This window comes from Pongo abelii, chromosome 11 (assembly GCF_028885655.2).
Source record: "Pongo abelii isolate AG06213 chromosome 11, NHGRI_mPonAbe1-v2.0_pri, whole genome shotgun sequence".
Lineage (NCBI taxonomy): Eukaryota > Metazoa > Chordata > Mammalia > Primates > Hominidae > Pongo > Pongo abelii.
In genome coordinates, this window is record NC_071996.2 from 93,930,878 (window position 1) to 93,949,530 (window position 18,653).

Consider the following 18,653-nt stretch of genomic DNA (forward strand, 5'->3'; position numbering starts at 1 on the left):
GGGGTATTAGCAATACCCAGATTCATTTTAAAATAAGTGGTGAATCATTTGTATATTTGGGGACAGCTGTGGTCGCAAAGAACCAAAGTACTTTTGTTTGTTTGCTTTTTATGGCACCTATTACAGCTGTTTCCAATAATATTACTCCTCTGACCTCTTCCATTGACATATCTTAATCTGCCATAGCAATTCTGAATATGTGTAGGGCAGGTAAGGACAACATTTAGGAAAATAGTGTTATTGATCTTATTTTAAAATAAGGATTGAGGTACATGAGAAAAGCATCAAACCAATTCATAATGTCAGTAATTTTAAGAATCTTTATATTAAATACTATTAATGAGATTAATAGAATTTTAGAATTTTAATACTTCTTAAAAGTAAAGTCTCTTGGCTAGTGCAGTAAAATGAAACCATGCCAAATTCCCAAAGGGCAAAAAGAAATGACAGCTAAACCTCAGCAATTAGAAACAATATTGTTTTAATGTTGTCTTCGTTTTTTAGTCATTTCAATTGTAAAAGTCAACTGAAACTTAGGTTCTCGCCATCTATATAAAAACTGAGAGAGGAGGCCTCAGATTGTGTGCAGTGCCACGGAAAGCACTGTGTGCATATTATATTTAATGCAATACAGATACTTTAGCTTTAATTTTAAAACAAAACTCAAGAAATCTTTATCTCCACCAAAGAAAAATACAGCATTTGCATGATAATATAGTTGTGGTAGCAGTAGTGGAAAAACAAGATACAGCCACATAGCAGTATGTAAAAGGGAAGAACCTTGTCAAACCCATCTCTTTATCTACTTTTTGTGTCAGTGATAAGGAAGGAAAAAGGTAAAACTACAATATACTTCACAAAAAAGTGTCTGGAAAAAGTACAGGATAATGGAACCATTCGCAAATGTGAAAAACACATATATCAGCGAAACATATGCAGTTCTCAATGCAGTTACATAGGAAATGAGTTTTGAAATGATCTGATTCTCATATTATCTCTAGTTAATTATTCAAGTTGTCAGTTACTGCTTTTTCTACTCCTTTCCCAATTTTGTGGCTAATAGACTAAATACCACCCTAATAACAAAAAAGACAAAGTAGCCCATTTAAGAAACATGAATTAAATTTCTGAGTTTATCTACATCTATGGTTAATTTCAACTTTTGAATGAGTGGTTGTGAATAGCCTAACTCCCTTGGTAGAACTGTAAAAATAATTGTATGTGACCAAGATGAAAGCAGAATGTATTCAGCTTTGGACATCAAACACAACTTGTGAATTTGGAAATGTACATCCTTCTGTTGATATTAGCTAGTGTCATTAAGCCATAACAAACAGTAAAGCTAATATTCTCTTCTCAAGAGACAGAATTTGTCTTTGTCTTTAAATAGCCAATGTGAAAGATGTAATAAAATACACATTTTCCACCTACCAGATGCATGATGGCTACCTTTGAAAGAGGACTGATATAATTGCACATAAACTTAGCTTTGAACTATTTCACAGGTAAACCTATGGAAAACTGCCAGTTACACTTAAAGCAAAGAAAACACGTAAGAATTCTCCCACAGAAATTTACCGTTCCTACGTCAAGCAGTTCCCTAAATAACCACTGATTTATCCAACAACCTATAACAGTTGGGCACTGACTTTATGCATAACATTTGCTGGATGTTGCTTAACTTCTCCTTTCCCAAAGGACCCTCATTCTCGTCCTGATACTTTGGGTCTGGATGTTTTTCACTTGTGAAACCCGCTCTTCAGAGAATGCCTTTCAATTTTACCTTCAGTAAGATGCATGATGCCCTTCAGAGTAACTGATGTTTCTGAGTTAGAGAAAAATTCACTTGCTATCAACAGGTTGCAGCGAATTTGCTGGCCTTTCTTTCATTTCCCTAGAAACACAGGATGTGAAGGAACAGAGTAGCAGGAGGGAATCACAGATGAGAAGGAAAACTGTCGCCAGAGAAGATGAAAAAAATTCATGTTCTATACTGTGTTCATCTGTAAAAGACAAAATGTGGTTAAGTTTATTACACTGATCTTGTGAAATGCAGATTCATACATTAAACATTGCTTGTCTATTCTAGAATGAAGTAGTAGGAAGATACTTGCAATGGCAAATAAATACCATGGAATAAGAGGGCCTTCAGCATGTACTATGTATTATCCTGGGCTAATCAAGACCTTTTATATCACCTAAGCTGACGGATTATTACTCTGCTGCCCACTGGCTTAATTTTCTGAATCCATCCAGACTGCATAAAGCTTTTTGCTGTTATGCAAGTCTGGGGACAGAGCAACGTGTCAAATCTGCTCATGTGAAACGGGTGAGGAAATGCTGAGCCATATGCCAGAGGGAGAGAGGAAGGAGAGGGAAATGATACACTTCCCCTAAAGGCCACTCAGTGGGTAAAATCATTGACTGTGTTTCAGGTACAGGCTAAAGAAGCAGAATTACTAAGAACCCCTTCACCCTCCCCACCAGTGCCTTCTGCCCAGCTGCCTTGACCAGGACAACTTATAGTAAGTAAACTGTTCATCCAAGGGATACTAGCCTGCCAGCGACTTCCTGTCTGACTTCCACCCTGGTCTTTCCCCTTAGACCAGATGCTTTCAATCGAGGATGATTCTGTCCCCTGGCAATGGCTGAAGACATTTCTGATTGTCCCATCTGGCTGTGAGGGTGCATGTGCTTACTGGTATCTATTTGGTAGAAGCCAGAGGTGTTGCTGAACGTCCTACGAAGCACAGGAAAGCTCCCCACCCCGCCAATTCCCAACAAGTCATTGTGAAGCCCCAAATACCAGTAGCACCAAGACAGACACATGGCACTAGACTGGAAAGCCTCTGGAGAACTCTTTTTTAATCCCAAGTGCTCAATCGTGTGTGGTACATAGTGGGCTCTTAGGAAAATTATTTTGGATTGAAAAGCACGGTGAAAGTGTTGTCCCTATGTTTCAGTCTGGCTGATGTTTCTCTTTTTTTTTTTTTAATTTGAGACGGAGTCTTCCTCTGTTGCCCAGGCTGGAGTGCAGTGGCACCATCTTGGCTCACTGCAACCTCCACTTTCCAGGTTCAAGCGATCCTCCTGCTTCAGCCCCCCTAGTAGCTGGGATTACAGGCACACACCACCATGCCCAGCTAATTTTTGTATTTTTAGTAGAGATGGGGTTTCACCATGGTGGCCAGGCTGTTCTCAAACTCCTGATCTCAGGTGATCCACCCGCCCCAGCCTCCCAAAATGTTGGGATTACAGGTGTAAGCCACCGCGCCCGGCCTGGCTGATGTTTCAAATGTGTGCTTAATAGAGTGGACTGTGGGGTAAAGAGAGGGAGGGAGGGGGAGATAGATAGAGGAAGAGAGGAAGCCCGGATTCAGATCCTGTCACTGCATGACCAGGGCAAGTGGCTTAACCTCTCTAAATCTCAAAGTCTTCATCTATCAAAAGGGGATTAACAGTACCTAGCAGATAGGCTTGTTAAATTAGATGGCATATGTAAAACGTTTAGTATAGTAGACAGAAAGTAGTAGACAATTAATAGCTAGTCCTATCATTATGAGCTTTGGCTAAAGGCCTCTTGGAGAGTAGACTGGTTCTATTATAGTCCCAGAGGAAAACAATGATTACATAGGAAATCCAGACTAAACAAATGCCCAAGTCAGACTGCAGAGAACACTGGTGCTCTGGCTCTCTTGGACAATTTCCTCAGGAGCCTATGGTCCTGTTGCTCCTGAAGCTGCACCAGGCGTTGGCCCCTGGTGCCACCCTCTTTCAGAGCTGCAACCTCCAGACTTGGCAGAAGACAGCCAGCTTGGGGAGAGCTGCTTCTGTTTCAGAGTATACACCCTGATTCTAAGAGTAGATGCTGGATGGAAGTCATGGCCAAGGGGCAGGACAGCAAACCATTGTGAAGTCAACCCAATTTAGAGACTGATTCAACTGTTGTCTAACCAGTACCGTGTCTATATTATGAACTCTTTTTCTTTTTCTTTTTTTAAATTATAGCCTCTTTTAGCTCTTTAAGTCTTCTATGGGTTTAATGGGAGACTTTAGTGGTGTGTAGAGTGTGTGTGTGTGTGTGTGTGTGTGTGTGTGTGTGAAATGGATTTATTTTATTCTACAAATGAAATGAATGAAATCATCTGAAATGGAATGGAATGGCTACAGCGAGTGTCCAAAGACTACAAAACTGTTTCCTGACATGTGCTTAGCATATTTAAATTGCTCTCACAGTATCATCCTGAGAGCACAGAGAGCAGTCCAACTGCTCCACAGGACTGCAGAGAGGGAACCAATCCATCTATTTTCTCAATAATGGTGATGACAGAGATGGAATGCTGATTGCCAAATCCCAAACACACACAGGCCTCTCACCCAAAGGCCATGATGCCTTTGTCTTAATAACAGAATAAACCCAATCCTGTACAAACAGGTTCTTCAGGGTGCATATTTTGAATGGGGCAAAGATTAGCTTTTTGTGGGAGGCTTTCCAGGATACTGGACAAAAGCATGCACTAGAGACTCACTCGGTAGATTCAAATATTCTTTCTACCATTTACTAACTGCTTGATCTTAGTCAAGTTACATAAAAGGGGCTGTGTGGGGAGGAGGGGCTCTGTTCCCACATCTGTCAAAGTAGGAACAACAATATACCTAACTCAGAAGGTGGCTGTGAGGACTGAATGAGTTACTACCTGTGAAGTACGTGGTATACTGTAGGTGCTTAATGTCACCTATTAATGGTGGTGGTGATGATGTAATTTGCTCAGGAACAACAAAGGAGGTATAAAAAATCCCCCCATTTTACAGTTCCTGTGATATAACATATTTTCTGAATAGGGCTTTATATTTATTCCATTTTTGTGCCAGGCCTACAAAGCCCTTTATACCTTTATAGCAGTGTTGGGAGCGACATTCTAGCAGGATCCTTCTTACATGCAGAAAAGGTTCATTTTACACTTGCCAATAGGAATGAAACTATTTCGCTGCCACAATAGCTAAGTGTTTTTCTAAATGGCCTATTTCGTCAACAACAATCAGGAAAGTGTAACAAAGTACAATCTCTAATGATTGTAGCCCGTGCTTAAGGTGAGGAAAAAAGTCAAAAAATTACACATGAGAAACCTGAATCCAGGCAGATCTTACTGAGGCCTTATCAACGCATTCCCCAAATGTCTGAAGAGTGACGCCCTCTCATTCTCGCTTACCTTTCCCCTCCCTGCCTTCCTCTCTTTGTTGAGCACCTACTTTTTGCCAGGCACCAGGTATACAGTAAGGAAGAAAGGCCAGTAATAACTCAGGATATTTTTTGGAAGCATTAAATAAATTTTTAAAAATGAGCTGGAATAGCTCCATGTGGAAAAGAGCTTAAAATTGAACAGCATCAGCAAAAATCCAGCCAAGCAAGCACAATCTTTAAGAGGAAGGATTTTAGGCTGAAAGGCAAACAATACTAGTTGATATACTAAAAAACACCCTCCCAAAGGAAGATGCTCTCTTTGTGGACAATCATATTCCCATTTCTATCCTGAATCTCATTAACTATTTCACTCCTTGAACGTTTTTACTCTTGGCAAGCCCTTCACAGCCCCAGGAGCTACTTGTACAAATTAGCTCTCAAATATAAGGCAGATGAAGTAATCTCATTGCTGCTAAAGTATAATTCTCTCTAATTATTGTAAATACCAAGTGTTAGTCCCTCCCTTTCTAAAAATAACACTCCCTCCCCTAGACACAGTGATGAAATCGCATACCGAAGAAAAACGTTTGCTTATCAAAGAAATCTTAGTTCCTTAATATATGAAATTTCTACATGGACAACTTTAAAGGGGAGAGGAGGAAACTTGAATATTAGAAACGTCACTTGTTTTTTGGAAGGTGCTGAATGCCAGGAATAAAAATCCCACTGATGATGTAGGTGGTTTAAATGCAGCAGCTCCAACTTGTCATGGCTCATCTGAGCACTGCACTCTCCTTGGCTCCGCCAGGGCTCCCTCCCGCAGACAGGCCCAGGATCTGCCATGGTGCCCCCTCCCTGCCTCTGAGCACACACACTTATTGAGAGCCACACACAGGCCAGCTGTGGTACTCACCATACTGTCGAATTCTACAGAGCCCACTATCCGAGACACCTCGTCAAACTCCTCAGGAGACATGGGGAGCAGGTTGTCTGTGGTCTGAAGTCTAGAAGGGTGACTAAAATGGGGAAAAAGGAAAGAGTAATGTCAACATCTGAGTGATGAAAGCACTAGTGCATACTTACACACTTTACCTTTTGTCTGTAATTGAATTATCACGTATCTTTTGTCTGTAATTGAATTATCACGTTATATTTTTATTTTGGGTAAGTGCATACACTTGTAAAATACATTTGCAAAAGTACAGCTCCTGGGAGGCTCATGTCCCCAGCCCAGCCCCTTGGGAAATGTTTCACACTCCAGGGATGTGATGAGCAATAGCCAGACTGCAATCTGCGCCGCTTCTGCCTGGGTAAGCCTAGGTGTGAGCATGTGCGGTGCACTACCCTGAGATGACAATGCCTCGTGGCTTACCCTGGACAGAAAAGCACCACAGAAATGTCTGGGGAGTCCCTCATCCCTACCTTGAGGTTTGAATGCAGATAAAGCTGCTCCACACAGTGTTTTTACATGAAGACTACATCCATTCACCCCAAGACAGTGCTGCAGGCCAAATAACTGACAATGACATTTCCAAAATTTTTTCTACCTTTTATAAAATGAAACAACAAAATCAAAGCAAGTGGAGACAATGTATCTCAATCATTACTTTGGCCTTTTCTAGATTGAAAAGAACTACTTTCCCACTCTGATCAATTTTTGCTCATTTTATTTACACTTTTTCAAAGGGTATCAGTTTTGGGAAAATTTATATACCTCAAATACAAATTTGGTTTTTGGCTTTTTTTTTTTTTTTTTTTTTAAAGGTAGTAAAATGCTGATAGGCAGTAACACAGGGATCTCAACAAGTTCAGCTGTGATGGCGACAGCAATTACAATGGAAAAGTAAAATACAAGCATCTTCAACAGGCCCCAGCCAGGAGCAAGGCTGGCTTGAGGTTTGTAAACATGTCACTCTTCTGTGTTCACTTACACTTCAGACACAGAAATCAATTCAGTCTTGATATATCCAGTTCCTTTAGGGCCATCAAGTTCCATTGGCTCTGGTGCTAGAAATAAACACATTGTGTATGCTTTCCATCAACAGAAATTACTTCAGAATAGAACATCAACTGTTCGGGGGGATTAAAGTTCTACTGTGTTTCTAGACAGCTTAGCACTAAAACTTTAAGGGGCTATAACCTCCCTGCCTGAGTCACCTAAAATTCTAGTGAGAATGCAGAAGCAACGAGAAGAAAAGGGGAGGAGATTTCAGCAGGACACTAGCTAGGAGCTTTCTCTTTACACAACTTGAAATCTTACAAGAAGTTGGAGCCCAAAATATGCAAAGTTCTATCCAGTTTATTGGCATTAGCCTGGCTAATGAATATTCACAGCTGTCAAGGTAAGGTGGGGGCATCTTCATTCCAAAGTAATTGTCCTAATATTGAGATTTCTGATTCTGAAAAACAGCTTTGTTGGTGTGTTCCAAACAAAACAGGTCTAATTTGAACTTTCTCAAATGCAATTCATTGACAACTGAGAAGCAAGAGACCTGTGTTCTCAGATGGGGCCTCCTCTTAATAATTATCTAATAAAAATAGGATCTAGTAAGTAATTGGGCCACCCTAAATGAACCACTTCACTTCTCCCAGGCCTCAGTTTCCTCAACTTTAACGTGAGCAAGATGCCTTCTGTTGGTTGACCACAGTTCCTTATTCTTTACCCCTTTTCATGTGGAAACAGTGATAGTAACAAATACACAAGACCAGCAATGGACTTTTCCAACATTCCTAAAATAGGAAATTGTCCATTCATTTCTTACTAGCTGTATCAGGCCAAATAATGCATGATGTTTCACCTGCGCTGAGTTTATGCCATCTTTTGAAAGCCTACTCTTACCAATTCAAAAGCAAAACACTGCATGGGTGGAGTTTCAGAATAATCACCCCCTCATCAGGAAAGACTGTGCCACGCTGTTACCACCTGCTTGCCCCCCTTACCTTCCTTTGGCCTGGAGTAATACTTTCCAAAGGCATGGTCTTTGTCAATATTTGGATACAGATACTTCAGGGGATTCTCAGGAATATTCTCAGCAGCCATGACTTTATAATTGCGAATGATGTCAGGGAAAGTAACAGCAGAAAGTTCTTTCTTCGTGTAGGGTTCAACCGCATGGAAGTCAGGTTCTAAAAAGGAGAAAAGCTAAGTAAATCCCACAGAACATCCCAAAATGAAAGAGGACAGAGAAATAAAACACTGCAGAGTTGATGGATTTGAGTGAACCTCATAAGAACTAATCACAATCTAAGCGTTATAACACATATAGTAGACTGCTTTAATTCTAAATAAATTATAATACTGTCTCAGGGAAAATAAAGGGAGGTATTATTTTCAATAACATTCTATTTGCCATTATTTGCTTAGATTTATAAATCTGGGCAAAAAATATTTATTAAAAACCTTTAAAAGCCTGCATCTTCAATGACGTGCTGCCCATAGGCACATAAATAACTCACTACTAAGTGGGTCATCTTGGCTTAAGCCACAGATTTAAATTACTAGAGATAAACTCACTTTCTGTTTTTCTTTTCATATTGAAAAATCTAATTTTTTATTAAAATAAATTGTGATATATAGAAAACAACTTTTCAAATTAAAAATGATTCTATTTGCTACATTTCCCTGTAACCCTTAATGTAATAAACCATGGTTTAATTTACTCCCGTTCTTATTCCCAGACTGAATTCAGATCCTTCTTCCTAGCTGATACACAATCTCCCTTTGGGTGTCGACCTTCCAGAGGCCACAGTTCAGGTGCTCTGGGGAGCCTGCTGTGCAACATGAGACTGTGCTGCCATCCTAACCCTTCCTGGCTGGTAGTGTCCTGCTTGACCTTTCCTGGTTGCCAAGGGTTTTCTTCATCTCTGCTTGGTCTACTAGCTCTGTCTCTCAGCTGGTTCAGGAAGGGAACAGGATAAGAGGAAAAGGGCAGGTTCCAATGACTACTGCCCACGCCAGACTCTCGTCTCAGCCCCCCTGCTCTTTCCTCAGAAGAAAAATAGAACAAGAAAAGTATTCCAGAAAAACAAATAGAACAAGAGTATTCCAGAAAAATAAATAGAACAAGAAAGAAGACCATTCCAGAAAAAAAAATAGAAGAATAGTATTCCAGAAAAATAAACAGAACAAGAAGGGTATTCCAGAAAAATAGAACAGGAAGAGTATTCCAGAAAAATAAATAGAAGAAAGAAGAGTATTCCAGAAAAATAAATAGAAGAAGAGTATTCCAGAAAAATAAATAGAACAAGAAGGGTATTCCAGAAAAATAAATGGAACAAGAAGAGTATTCCAGAAAAACAAATAGAACAGAAGTATTCCAGAAAAATAAACAGAACAAGAGCATTCCACAAAAACAGAATATATTCCAGAAAAACAAATAGAACAAGAGTATTTCAGAAAAATAAATAGAATAAGAAGCGTATTCCAGAAAAATAAACAGAACTAGAGTATTCCAGAAAAATAAACAGAACTAGAGTATTCCAGAAAAATAGAATATATTCCAGAAAAACAAACAGAGCAAGAGTATTCCAGAAAAACAAACAGAACAAGAAGAGTATGGCAGAAAAACAAATAGGAGTATTCCAGAAAAACAGGAGAAGAGGAATATTTCAGAAAAATAAATAGAACAAGAAGAGTATTCCATTTTGTGTCTACCCACTGAAAGTATAAAAATTACTAAAACAAATCAGTTTTTCCTCCTGCCCTTCAAATAGACCAAACTCTAAACAACAGTGAAAAGTAATCAGTTGGTCTTTATGATTTTTTCATTTACGCTGTTGAGCTTCACCCTCAGAAACCTGCTTCATAACACCAAGGTTTCTGGAGTCTTTTAGCCATGGACTCATTTGATTAAAAAGAAACCCAATATATGATAAAGATAAATTTGCAGCTGCTCTGTTTGAAGGCAGGGTAGACGCTGCCACTCATCCCAACAGGTCCTGCATCAACTCCCTGGCTAACGATGTGTATGAAGTCTTCTCCCAAAGCCTGTCTCATCTGCACACTCTACTCTAGGATGACCCTAAGAGAATGTGGATGCTTACTCCTGTGGGAAATGTGATTCCTTCCAAGAATGGGTTGCAGATTACATTGACTCACATCCTTGATCTGCAGATAACAAACCTGATGCAAAGGAAAGAATTGGCATTGTCTTTTCAAAACCATCATTTCCACAATATGTTCCAGAGAGTGAACCACAAACATTTGTGGTGGTTTATTAAATCCTATCGGGGACTCATTTGGGGTAAGTATAAGATCTGCACTTTCATGTCCCAAACGCACTATCTGTATGAGCTGACTGGCGGTGATGAAGAGGGACTTCACACACATCAAACAGTGGGACTATGTGCTCAAACTCCCGCTCACCGCCTCCATTCTGGGACCGCTCCACCCATGTGAATGTGATGGCCCCTTCCCGGGAGCTCTCGCTGAACCGCAGCAGGAAGGTCCCCGGCTGCTGGTCCTTCAACAGGGCACGCTCTCGCTCCTTGCTGATGAAGCCCATGATGCACCTGGATATCGAAGAGACGGACGGATGGGCTTTTAGTTCAATCATGATTTCCATTTTCATGCTAACTTACAAACCAAGAAAATGGCTGGAATGTGAGAAAAAAAAACCTACGGTAAAAAACGTAGACTATTTTAAAATCTATTCAGTTGACACTTAAGGAAGCATTTCACTTATACATGTATATACTAAGGTTTAAAAAAAAGCAATATGAACATGGTGTCAGTAGGATGCTACAGATGCTCAATAAACACGTGTGGGATTAATGAGCCTTTTATTGTTCCTTTATTATTTTAAAGCCATGACAATGTCTGAATTTATACATCTTTTTTACTGGAGAGGAAGACTTAGGCAATATATTTTCATATTCTAGCCCTTCTGATCAAGTTAAAACTTTTGTTGAAATATCAGCCGATCCTGGCAATAAGTCAAGATAGAAATGATTTACCCAGTTAAAAGGGCTTTTCTTCCTTCCTAGGGGCCACACAGTAGGTGCTCAAAAATTTTTTGTTGAGTGAATGAATGCATGAATGGCACTCGAGTTGTTTCTTCTTTTTTTAATTTAGCTTTGCCAATACATATACTTGTACTAAGAAAGTGTAAGGTTAATGTTACGAGGTTCTACTCTTCTGAAGCCCTGAAGGGGCAGCCTATAAATGTGCACTCCTGTGAGATTCACACACGCCTAGTCAAATACTGAAGCTGGACTCAGGCCTTGTCTCAACCTCGCAGCACTAAAAATATGTTTCAAAATACATCCATTGGTGGCCCTTACCCATCATTCCAGAGAGGGAGGAGGTGTTTTTTAATGAGTTCTAGGATGCTTTCAATCCAAAGCCAGAAGGGAAAATTTTTATCATTTATATTTTCCTGAAAGTATACAAATGCACACATTATGAACAAAAATCTAAAACAGTGACTTACCACGGCCCCTCCCACCATCATCTGTAAAGACTCCCCAGGTGCCAAGGATGGAACTGCCCCATTCAGCACAGCAATGGGATCCCTCCCCTGGCAGGGAATATCAAGTTCCCTCTCGCTCTTATCAGCATTCAGACCAGGAGCTCTCCAGAGCTCTCCACTTCCCTAGGCCGGGCTCTGCTTCCCTTTCCAAACAGTAGCAAGCTAGCCTGGGGGTGACCTCCAGCGTGACTCACGGAAACACAAGCTGCCCCACACTAGCAAAATCCAGCAGTGCAAGCTGGTCCGCACTGTCTGGTGACTCCAGCAGAGTCTAAATGTTTCCCCCAGTGGGCCCCTCTGCTCAAGCAGGCCATTAAACTTGTCTGGCTGGTCAGGCTGTGCCACCCAGCCCAGAACATACATTTCACACAGAAATGGCTGAAACACTGCTGGGCAGGGGTCCAGCGTGAGTGAACAGAAGCCTCATTTCAGATATGAAAGAATGTTATCACTCAGGCAGGTGCTTCCTGTCAGACTCCTGCTCGGAGACCAACCTCCTGCACTGAAGAAAAGTAAACAACTTGCCCGAGGGGCTCCTTGGCCAGAGAAGAACACGCCAAAATAAGCAAACAGTTAAGTAACTGTCACAGCAAGAAACATGAGAACCTCAACGGAGAGCAAAAAGGACTCAGAGAGCATAAAACCCAGACAGTCCTCACCTTACAAAACCTCGTCCACGGAATGAGGCCATCGGGGCTGGCGTTAGGACCTAAACAAATAAAAACCAGATTTTTCAGCAAACAGAAACTGATTCTAAAGGTTTGGTTGGACAGATGGCTCTTGTATTTGCTCTCAAGGAAAAGAACCAAACACCCAGCAAAGACTGTATGTACACAGCTGACATTTTCGGATACCTTAATGCCAAATTAACTGAGCAATTACAATATGTGCTGTAAGAGGGCGGAATTTAAATGGTCTAAAATATGTGTATGTTGGTTTGAGTTTAATGGCAGAAAGGAATGGATGGCAGATTCCTGGGCACCACAATATGAGAGTTTTTAGGGAAAGCAGAAACATCACAAAGTCTTACCATCTGCTCTCTCCCTCCCCAGCCCCCCTTTTCCCTCCCTCTCCTCTAAAGAGAGGACAGTCCTTTTAATGCCCTCTTCATGTTACACTTCCTTCCAAGACCATCAGCTGACTTTGCCTTTTGCACTAAATCAAAGGTGCTCTGCTGGGCCTCCTAGAGAAGCCTCCCTATCCAGTGCCTCTTCCCACTGCCTTCCTCTGCTGCTCAGCAGAGCCCCCTCTCCCAAGGACCCTACAGAATTTTTTTCAAAGTTCAACCTGTGCCCAAGATCACCCCAGATCTTCAATGTAACTGATACTTGACTTTACAAGTTTATTTTAGACATTATTTATGCATTTCCCTCAGCTTTCCTCCAAATAGGACATGGGCTCAGGGAGTCTGATGCAAATCAAAAACCAAGTGAGAGAAATGAGAGGAAGAAGCCCAGGGGTTATTAGCTACACAAATTAAAGCAGCCCAGGCGAGAAGAGGCGGTAAGCCCATTATCGGTCTTCAAAGAGAACTACAAATAAGCCATTACAGCTACAAAAGATATCCTTCTTAACTCTCACCAAATAAAGAAATGGAATAAGGGGATTTTATACTTGTATTAAACAGCACAAGACCACTACTGTGACAGCTGCATAGCCAAGAGAAGGCACTGTTGAAAGTCACTGGGTTAGGAAGAGCCTACTGCTGTTTGGAGTAAATGCAGTGCTGCTCTACAGAAAGCAAATCTGGATACAAGTTGTCCACGGATTTTTAAAGAAATAGTTCAGATAGCCTCAGTCACTGAAAGATCTGACCTTGAGACTAGTAGATCTTTGATTTGTTTAGTCTGAAGGACTAATAAATGCACTGACATTAACCACTGAAAGGGAATCATCTACCACTGTCTAGACTCTGTCCAATCAGGCAAAACTGCAGATCAAAAGAGGCATCCTCTTGTGGGGACGGCATCCTCTGCTACCTGGGCCCCACCTGAGGCAAGGGCCTCGGGCTTATGCTGCAGTGGGCAAGCCCCAGGACTTTATTCTCATCAAGTCAGGGACTTCCTTTTTTCTCCCCAAGGTTAATGGTTAATAGGTCTTCATCTTTCTCATCCAGGGACTTATTTCAGCCACAAATAATATATTTTACATAATTCATAAAACTTTCCCTTGGGAATCCATCTCAGAAATCTTAATATGAGACAATGAGGAACGGATTCATTTAAATGTTATCAGGTCTATATTTCTTTCTAAGGTGATATATGATTCTCACTTAGCTATAATAAACTATAGCTTGAAAAGCTGACAGATTTTAGTACTTTTTTACCTTTAACAAAATAGCAGAGGGGAAAAGAGCAATTAGAGAGATATTTTTATGAATTTCAATTTTTATAAACATAACAAGTTAATATGCATATACCAAGAAGCTTCTCTCCCAACATGTTCAGCTGGTCCACATTGAGACCTCTTTTGGTGACAGAAGAAAACTGCCAACTCAGCACTTCTGAAAGCTGAGCCCATCGTGCACATGGTGGAGTCAGGAAGAAGGACAGATTCTAGAGAGAAAACACCCAAAATCTAAGGGTTACTACAGAGACACCAGTCACAAGTGTGGCACTAAAACATATGTCCATCCCAAAGTTCAATTCTAGTTTATATGACACACAGGTGCTTTCACAGTTGGGGAAGAGAAATACAGTCAATTTTCATTATTTACAGATTCACATTTGTGAACTTGTTTACTCACTAAAATTTACTTGTAACTCCAAAATCTAAATACATGGCATCTTTGGGGTCATCTGAAGACACACCTGTGCACACACAGCAGCACACAGCAGCAAAGAATTCGAGTCTCTTAACACTTACGTTTCCAACTGAAGCCAAACAAAATGACACTCGCTTCCTGTTTCACCTCTCATAAGAACAATGTGTCCTTTTTGAAGCCTATTTAGTGCCATGTTCTTTGCATTTTGTGAGTGCTGTTGGTGATCACTGTTTAAAATGGTGCCCAAGCACAGTGCCACAGTATGGTCTACTGTTCCTAAGCATGGGAAGGCTGGGATGTGCCTTATGGAGAAAATACATGGGTGAGGCAAGCTTCACTCAGGCATGAGTTACAGTGATCCTGGCTATAGGTGTAATGTTAATGCCTCAACAAGTGTATTAGATAAGGTGTCTTTAAACAGAAACACACATAAACAATGTTATGCATTGATGGGTTGACAAAAATGTTGTGACCAGAGGCTTGAAGGAACCTAGCCTCGTAGTTCCCTTAGGAGCAACAATTCATTATTTGCTAATTAAGTGTTCCCGGTGACTTTAAAAAACATAAGTACTTTGAATAATTATAAATGACTGTAATTAATTAACAGTGAGTATCCACACTCTAAGAATGGAGAATGCTTGTTTAGTAGACGTATACATTTTAAAAATAATAACAATAAAGTGGTATGGAATCACTGACTGCCCTAGCTTACCCACATGGGAGAAAAATCATAATTCTCATTTCAAATACATATCCACGCTTCATATTCCCAGATTTACTCAAGAGCCTTAGAAATACCACAGGAGCTTTGTCACTTCTCCCTCAACAACTGGCCATTGGGGCTATTTCAGAGATGCAGCAGCGAGAGCATGGGGTCTCTGCTTAACCCTGGGACCAAAGCAAATGTGTTTTCCATACCCTGGGTTCCGCCACCAGCATGTTGTACCAAAGGATGGAGGCCCAACCGCTTGGGAGCTGGCTGACGTTGGAGATCACCACAACAGGCAGAGAGGTCGTCTAAAGGATGACAAAGACCTTGAAATCATCCGAATCACAGAAATGTCACCTTCAGATAACTGCTTAGCCTCAACTAAAAGCAGGGTATTATCTGTAAATTTGTACATATTTAATACTCGAAAATGAGAAATGTTAAGTTCTGTTCTTTTGTCCAGTTTAACTTGTCTTTGATGTATCTTTCAGTTAAGAAATAAGTCCCTAAAAATAATAATAGCTACAATAATTAATTAAGGGATATGCAATACGAGAAGATGAAAATTGTTACAATGAAAACATAAAATGTGGGGGGAGGGCAGAGCAAAATAAATAAGTCCCAATGCTTAATGTAAAAAAAAAAAATTAACATCAGCTATCTCAACTGGAACTTTTAAGTTATTGAATTTGAAGGTTAATTCAATTCTCTAGCTTTCTGGACCATAAATTAAGGTTAAGATAGTATTAGCTGAAAAAGATCATTTTAAAACAATTAGGTAAATACCTCTAAAACAAAAACTGAGAAATAAAAATACATGTAACAATTAAAAGTAAAAATAATGAAGTTTTCCAACTCGGGACCATAAAAGTCTTACCTCGAGGTCAATTACCAAACCAGGCTGGCACAATTGGGTTTCAAAACTAAGGGAGTGAAGCTCTTCAGTAACAATGAGAGGACCCTTGGAAGAGAAAAGGAAAGAAGAAAATAATATAATTATTCACAGATCCTGAAACTTTCAAAAGCCCAATTAACATTGCAACAGGCCACAGAGATCCTGGACCCAATCAGCGGCAAGTCTGAAGACTCAATATTCAATCTCTCCCAGATTTAATGATTCTGAGTATCTCAATGTGCTCTGAAATACAAGTGTCTGAAGTTATGGCAAGGGTTATAGATTCAGAGCAATGAATGTCAATGGGGAAAGAGCAACTAATGGCTTTGTGACCTAAGGCTTCTTGACCCTCAGCTCTGTCTGCCTGCCCAGTGTGGCTGCACATCTCAATGCAGATGGGTGGGGAGGAGGTGAGAGGGCTGGGAGTAAGTGCATACTTGTGATTGTCTACTGCCTACCGGAAGGGCTGACTCGCATCAACTTGGCAGGTCACAAGGTGTCTTGGTTTCGGTAGAAATGGAAAGATTTCAAAGTGCCTTCATAGACATTACCTCATGTGAGCCTCACAACTTAGAACCAGAGAGGTGCAACGGCTAGACCCAGGGAGGTCAAAACATAGTTCAGGTGCACACCAGGGCTAGAAGGCATCTTTGCACTGCCTGGGCCTGTGTTTGTCTCGCTGCTCCATGTGACCTCCACTGGTCCTGGTGTGGAAGGACTGCACAGTGTGTGCATAAAGGACGAAAGTGTTCTAAACCGAAACAACTCCAGATATTTCATCCTTTGTCCATAGTTCATTTCTGAATGCATCACAAACCCAACTCCTTAAGGATCACGTTGTAGGAAGGAAACTGATGCAAAGGCAATGCTTTTGGTAGGGGATGCAATGGCCGAAAAGTCCTCTTGGCACACAGCAAGGCAGTCATCAAAGTGGCCTCTCGTTCCAACTCTGACAGTAACTCTCTGTGCACCCTTAGCTAAATCCTGCAAACTTCCTGTGACTCAATTTCTTCACCTGTAAGATGCGAAGATTACAAAAGCCCACAATAGCTACTCCACTGAGTTGTCCATGAGTGTCTAATGAATTTGTGTGCAAAATCGTCTGACAATAGTAAAGCACAAATGTGGTGTTTTTACTGTTGTCACAGATATACTAAGTACCCAGCTCCTTTGCTGCTCTTCCCTGATGGGTCTGAACTCCTCTGTGAGATGTCCCCAGCCATCAACTGACCTGCCCTTGCTAGACAGACCTGCCTGATTTGGGCCCATTCACAACATAAAGGGACTCTCACCTCATTCGTTCTGGTGCCAGCATTTTTCTGTTCTTTCAATTGCTATAAAACAAATAATCATCTTAGTAAACACCATGGTAATGGTCAAAGTTGCTATCTTCATTTACAAATGAGAACAAAGTTAGGACTAGAAAGAATGACAGATGTGACTTTATCTTTAGAACGCAGAATATGGGACAAATTGGCCCTCGTTCAGGGTCCATGAGCAGAAGCACGTTTCCCCAGCGGCCTGATGATGTGGACACCAGTCTGGAGGGATCCCTTGGAATCGCAACCAGCTCCTCTCCTGTGTTCAAACTTTCCCTGAATGATTCCCCATGCTCCTTCGTTAGCTGTTTCATGCCCCGAAGCTCAGGGGACAGCTTCTCCCTCCCCTTTCCCTCAGCAGAGTCCTCCAGGCTGGGCCCAGTGACTCCAGGTCCAACTGCCCTCAAGTGGATGTCAATCCCTGGGCTGTCAATCCCTGAGCTGACGAGCGAGCAGGCTGGGGCCCTGAGGGCAGCTCTGAATACCCTCAGGGCACCTGAGTTGGGCTAAGCTTTCGAGTTAGGTAGAGCTTCCTAGCTACGAGGCTTGCTGGATCACAAAGTGGTCTCTAGTGAAAAAGGATGCCCTTAACCTCCTGCAGGTTCTGGGCCCAGGGAAAGCTTCGGACTCAGCACCCACAGAGCCTCACAGCAGCCCCCATGTTCACAGAGGAGGAAAGACGGTGCAGCGCACATAGAGCACCCCGCTGGGTCTCCACTGCCTGCGGAATGAGCCCTACTGCCCTGGAGAAAAGGTGGTAGAGTCAGGCTGCCATGGAGGCAGGGGCTGTGGGCAGGACCACCAGGAAGGGGAACACGGGGGCTGAGGACTGAACCCTGGAGTACAGGACCACACTTGGATCACAGTCAGGACACAGGAGCCATAACCTTTGAGAAAACTGCAAGCGTCTACAGTGAGTGACCGTGGGGATCACGCAGGCAGCAAGTGCAAATCATTTACGTAAACACAGCCTTAGAAAATACTTTTACTGCGAGTGATACAGCCCAGAAAACAGAGTGAACAGTCGTGGGATAAGGAGGAGAAACCAAAATGCCCCAAGTGCTGGTGACAGGAAGACACCAGCCACAAAGTCTACAAACCCCAGCAGGGGGGCGTCCTCCACATGGCAACATGCCAAAAAGGGTCGCTCTATTGTCAAAAGTCCTAAGAAACCAGAGACAACATAGAGAGAAAACTGATGTCCCTACCAGGTGCCGAAATTCAGCCGCCAGACTGCCATTGGTGGACTCCTCCATGTTCATCACTTTTGTGTGTGTGCCCAAAATGTTGAACTTCCTAAATCTATACAATATA

At 41.5% G+C, this 18,653-nt stretch overlaps 1 protein-coding gene across 1 annotated transcript in view; it reads right to left on the reverse strand.

Moving 5' to 3' along the window:
- Positions 1-579: 579 nt before the first annotated feature.
- STAT1 (signal transducer and activator of transcription 1) overlaps positions 580-18,653 on the reverse strand; it is a gene marked incomplete at its 5' end in the record, with an annotated part of 45,161 nt that continues 27,087 nt past the window's right edge. Inside the window, 12 exon segments of the mRNA NM_001133211.1 lie at positions 580-2,003; positions 6,096-6,198; positions 7,114-7,189; positions 8,123-8,308; positions 10,548-10,693; positions 11,465-11,559; positions 12,312-12,361; positions 14,072-14,207; positions 15,335-15,433; positions 16,003-16,086; positions 17,313-17,354; positions 18,548-18,641. Coding sequence (NP_001126683.1) covers positions 1,989-2,003; positions 6,096-6,198; positions 7,114-7,189; positions 8,123-8,308; positions 10,548-10,693; positions 11,465-11,559; positions 12,312-12,361; positions 14,072-14,207; positions 15,335-15,433; positions 16,003-16,086; positions 17,313-17,354; positions 18,548-18,641 — 1,126 coding nt within the window. The 3' untranslated portion in view covers positions 580-1,988.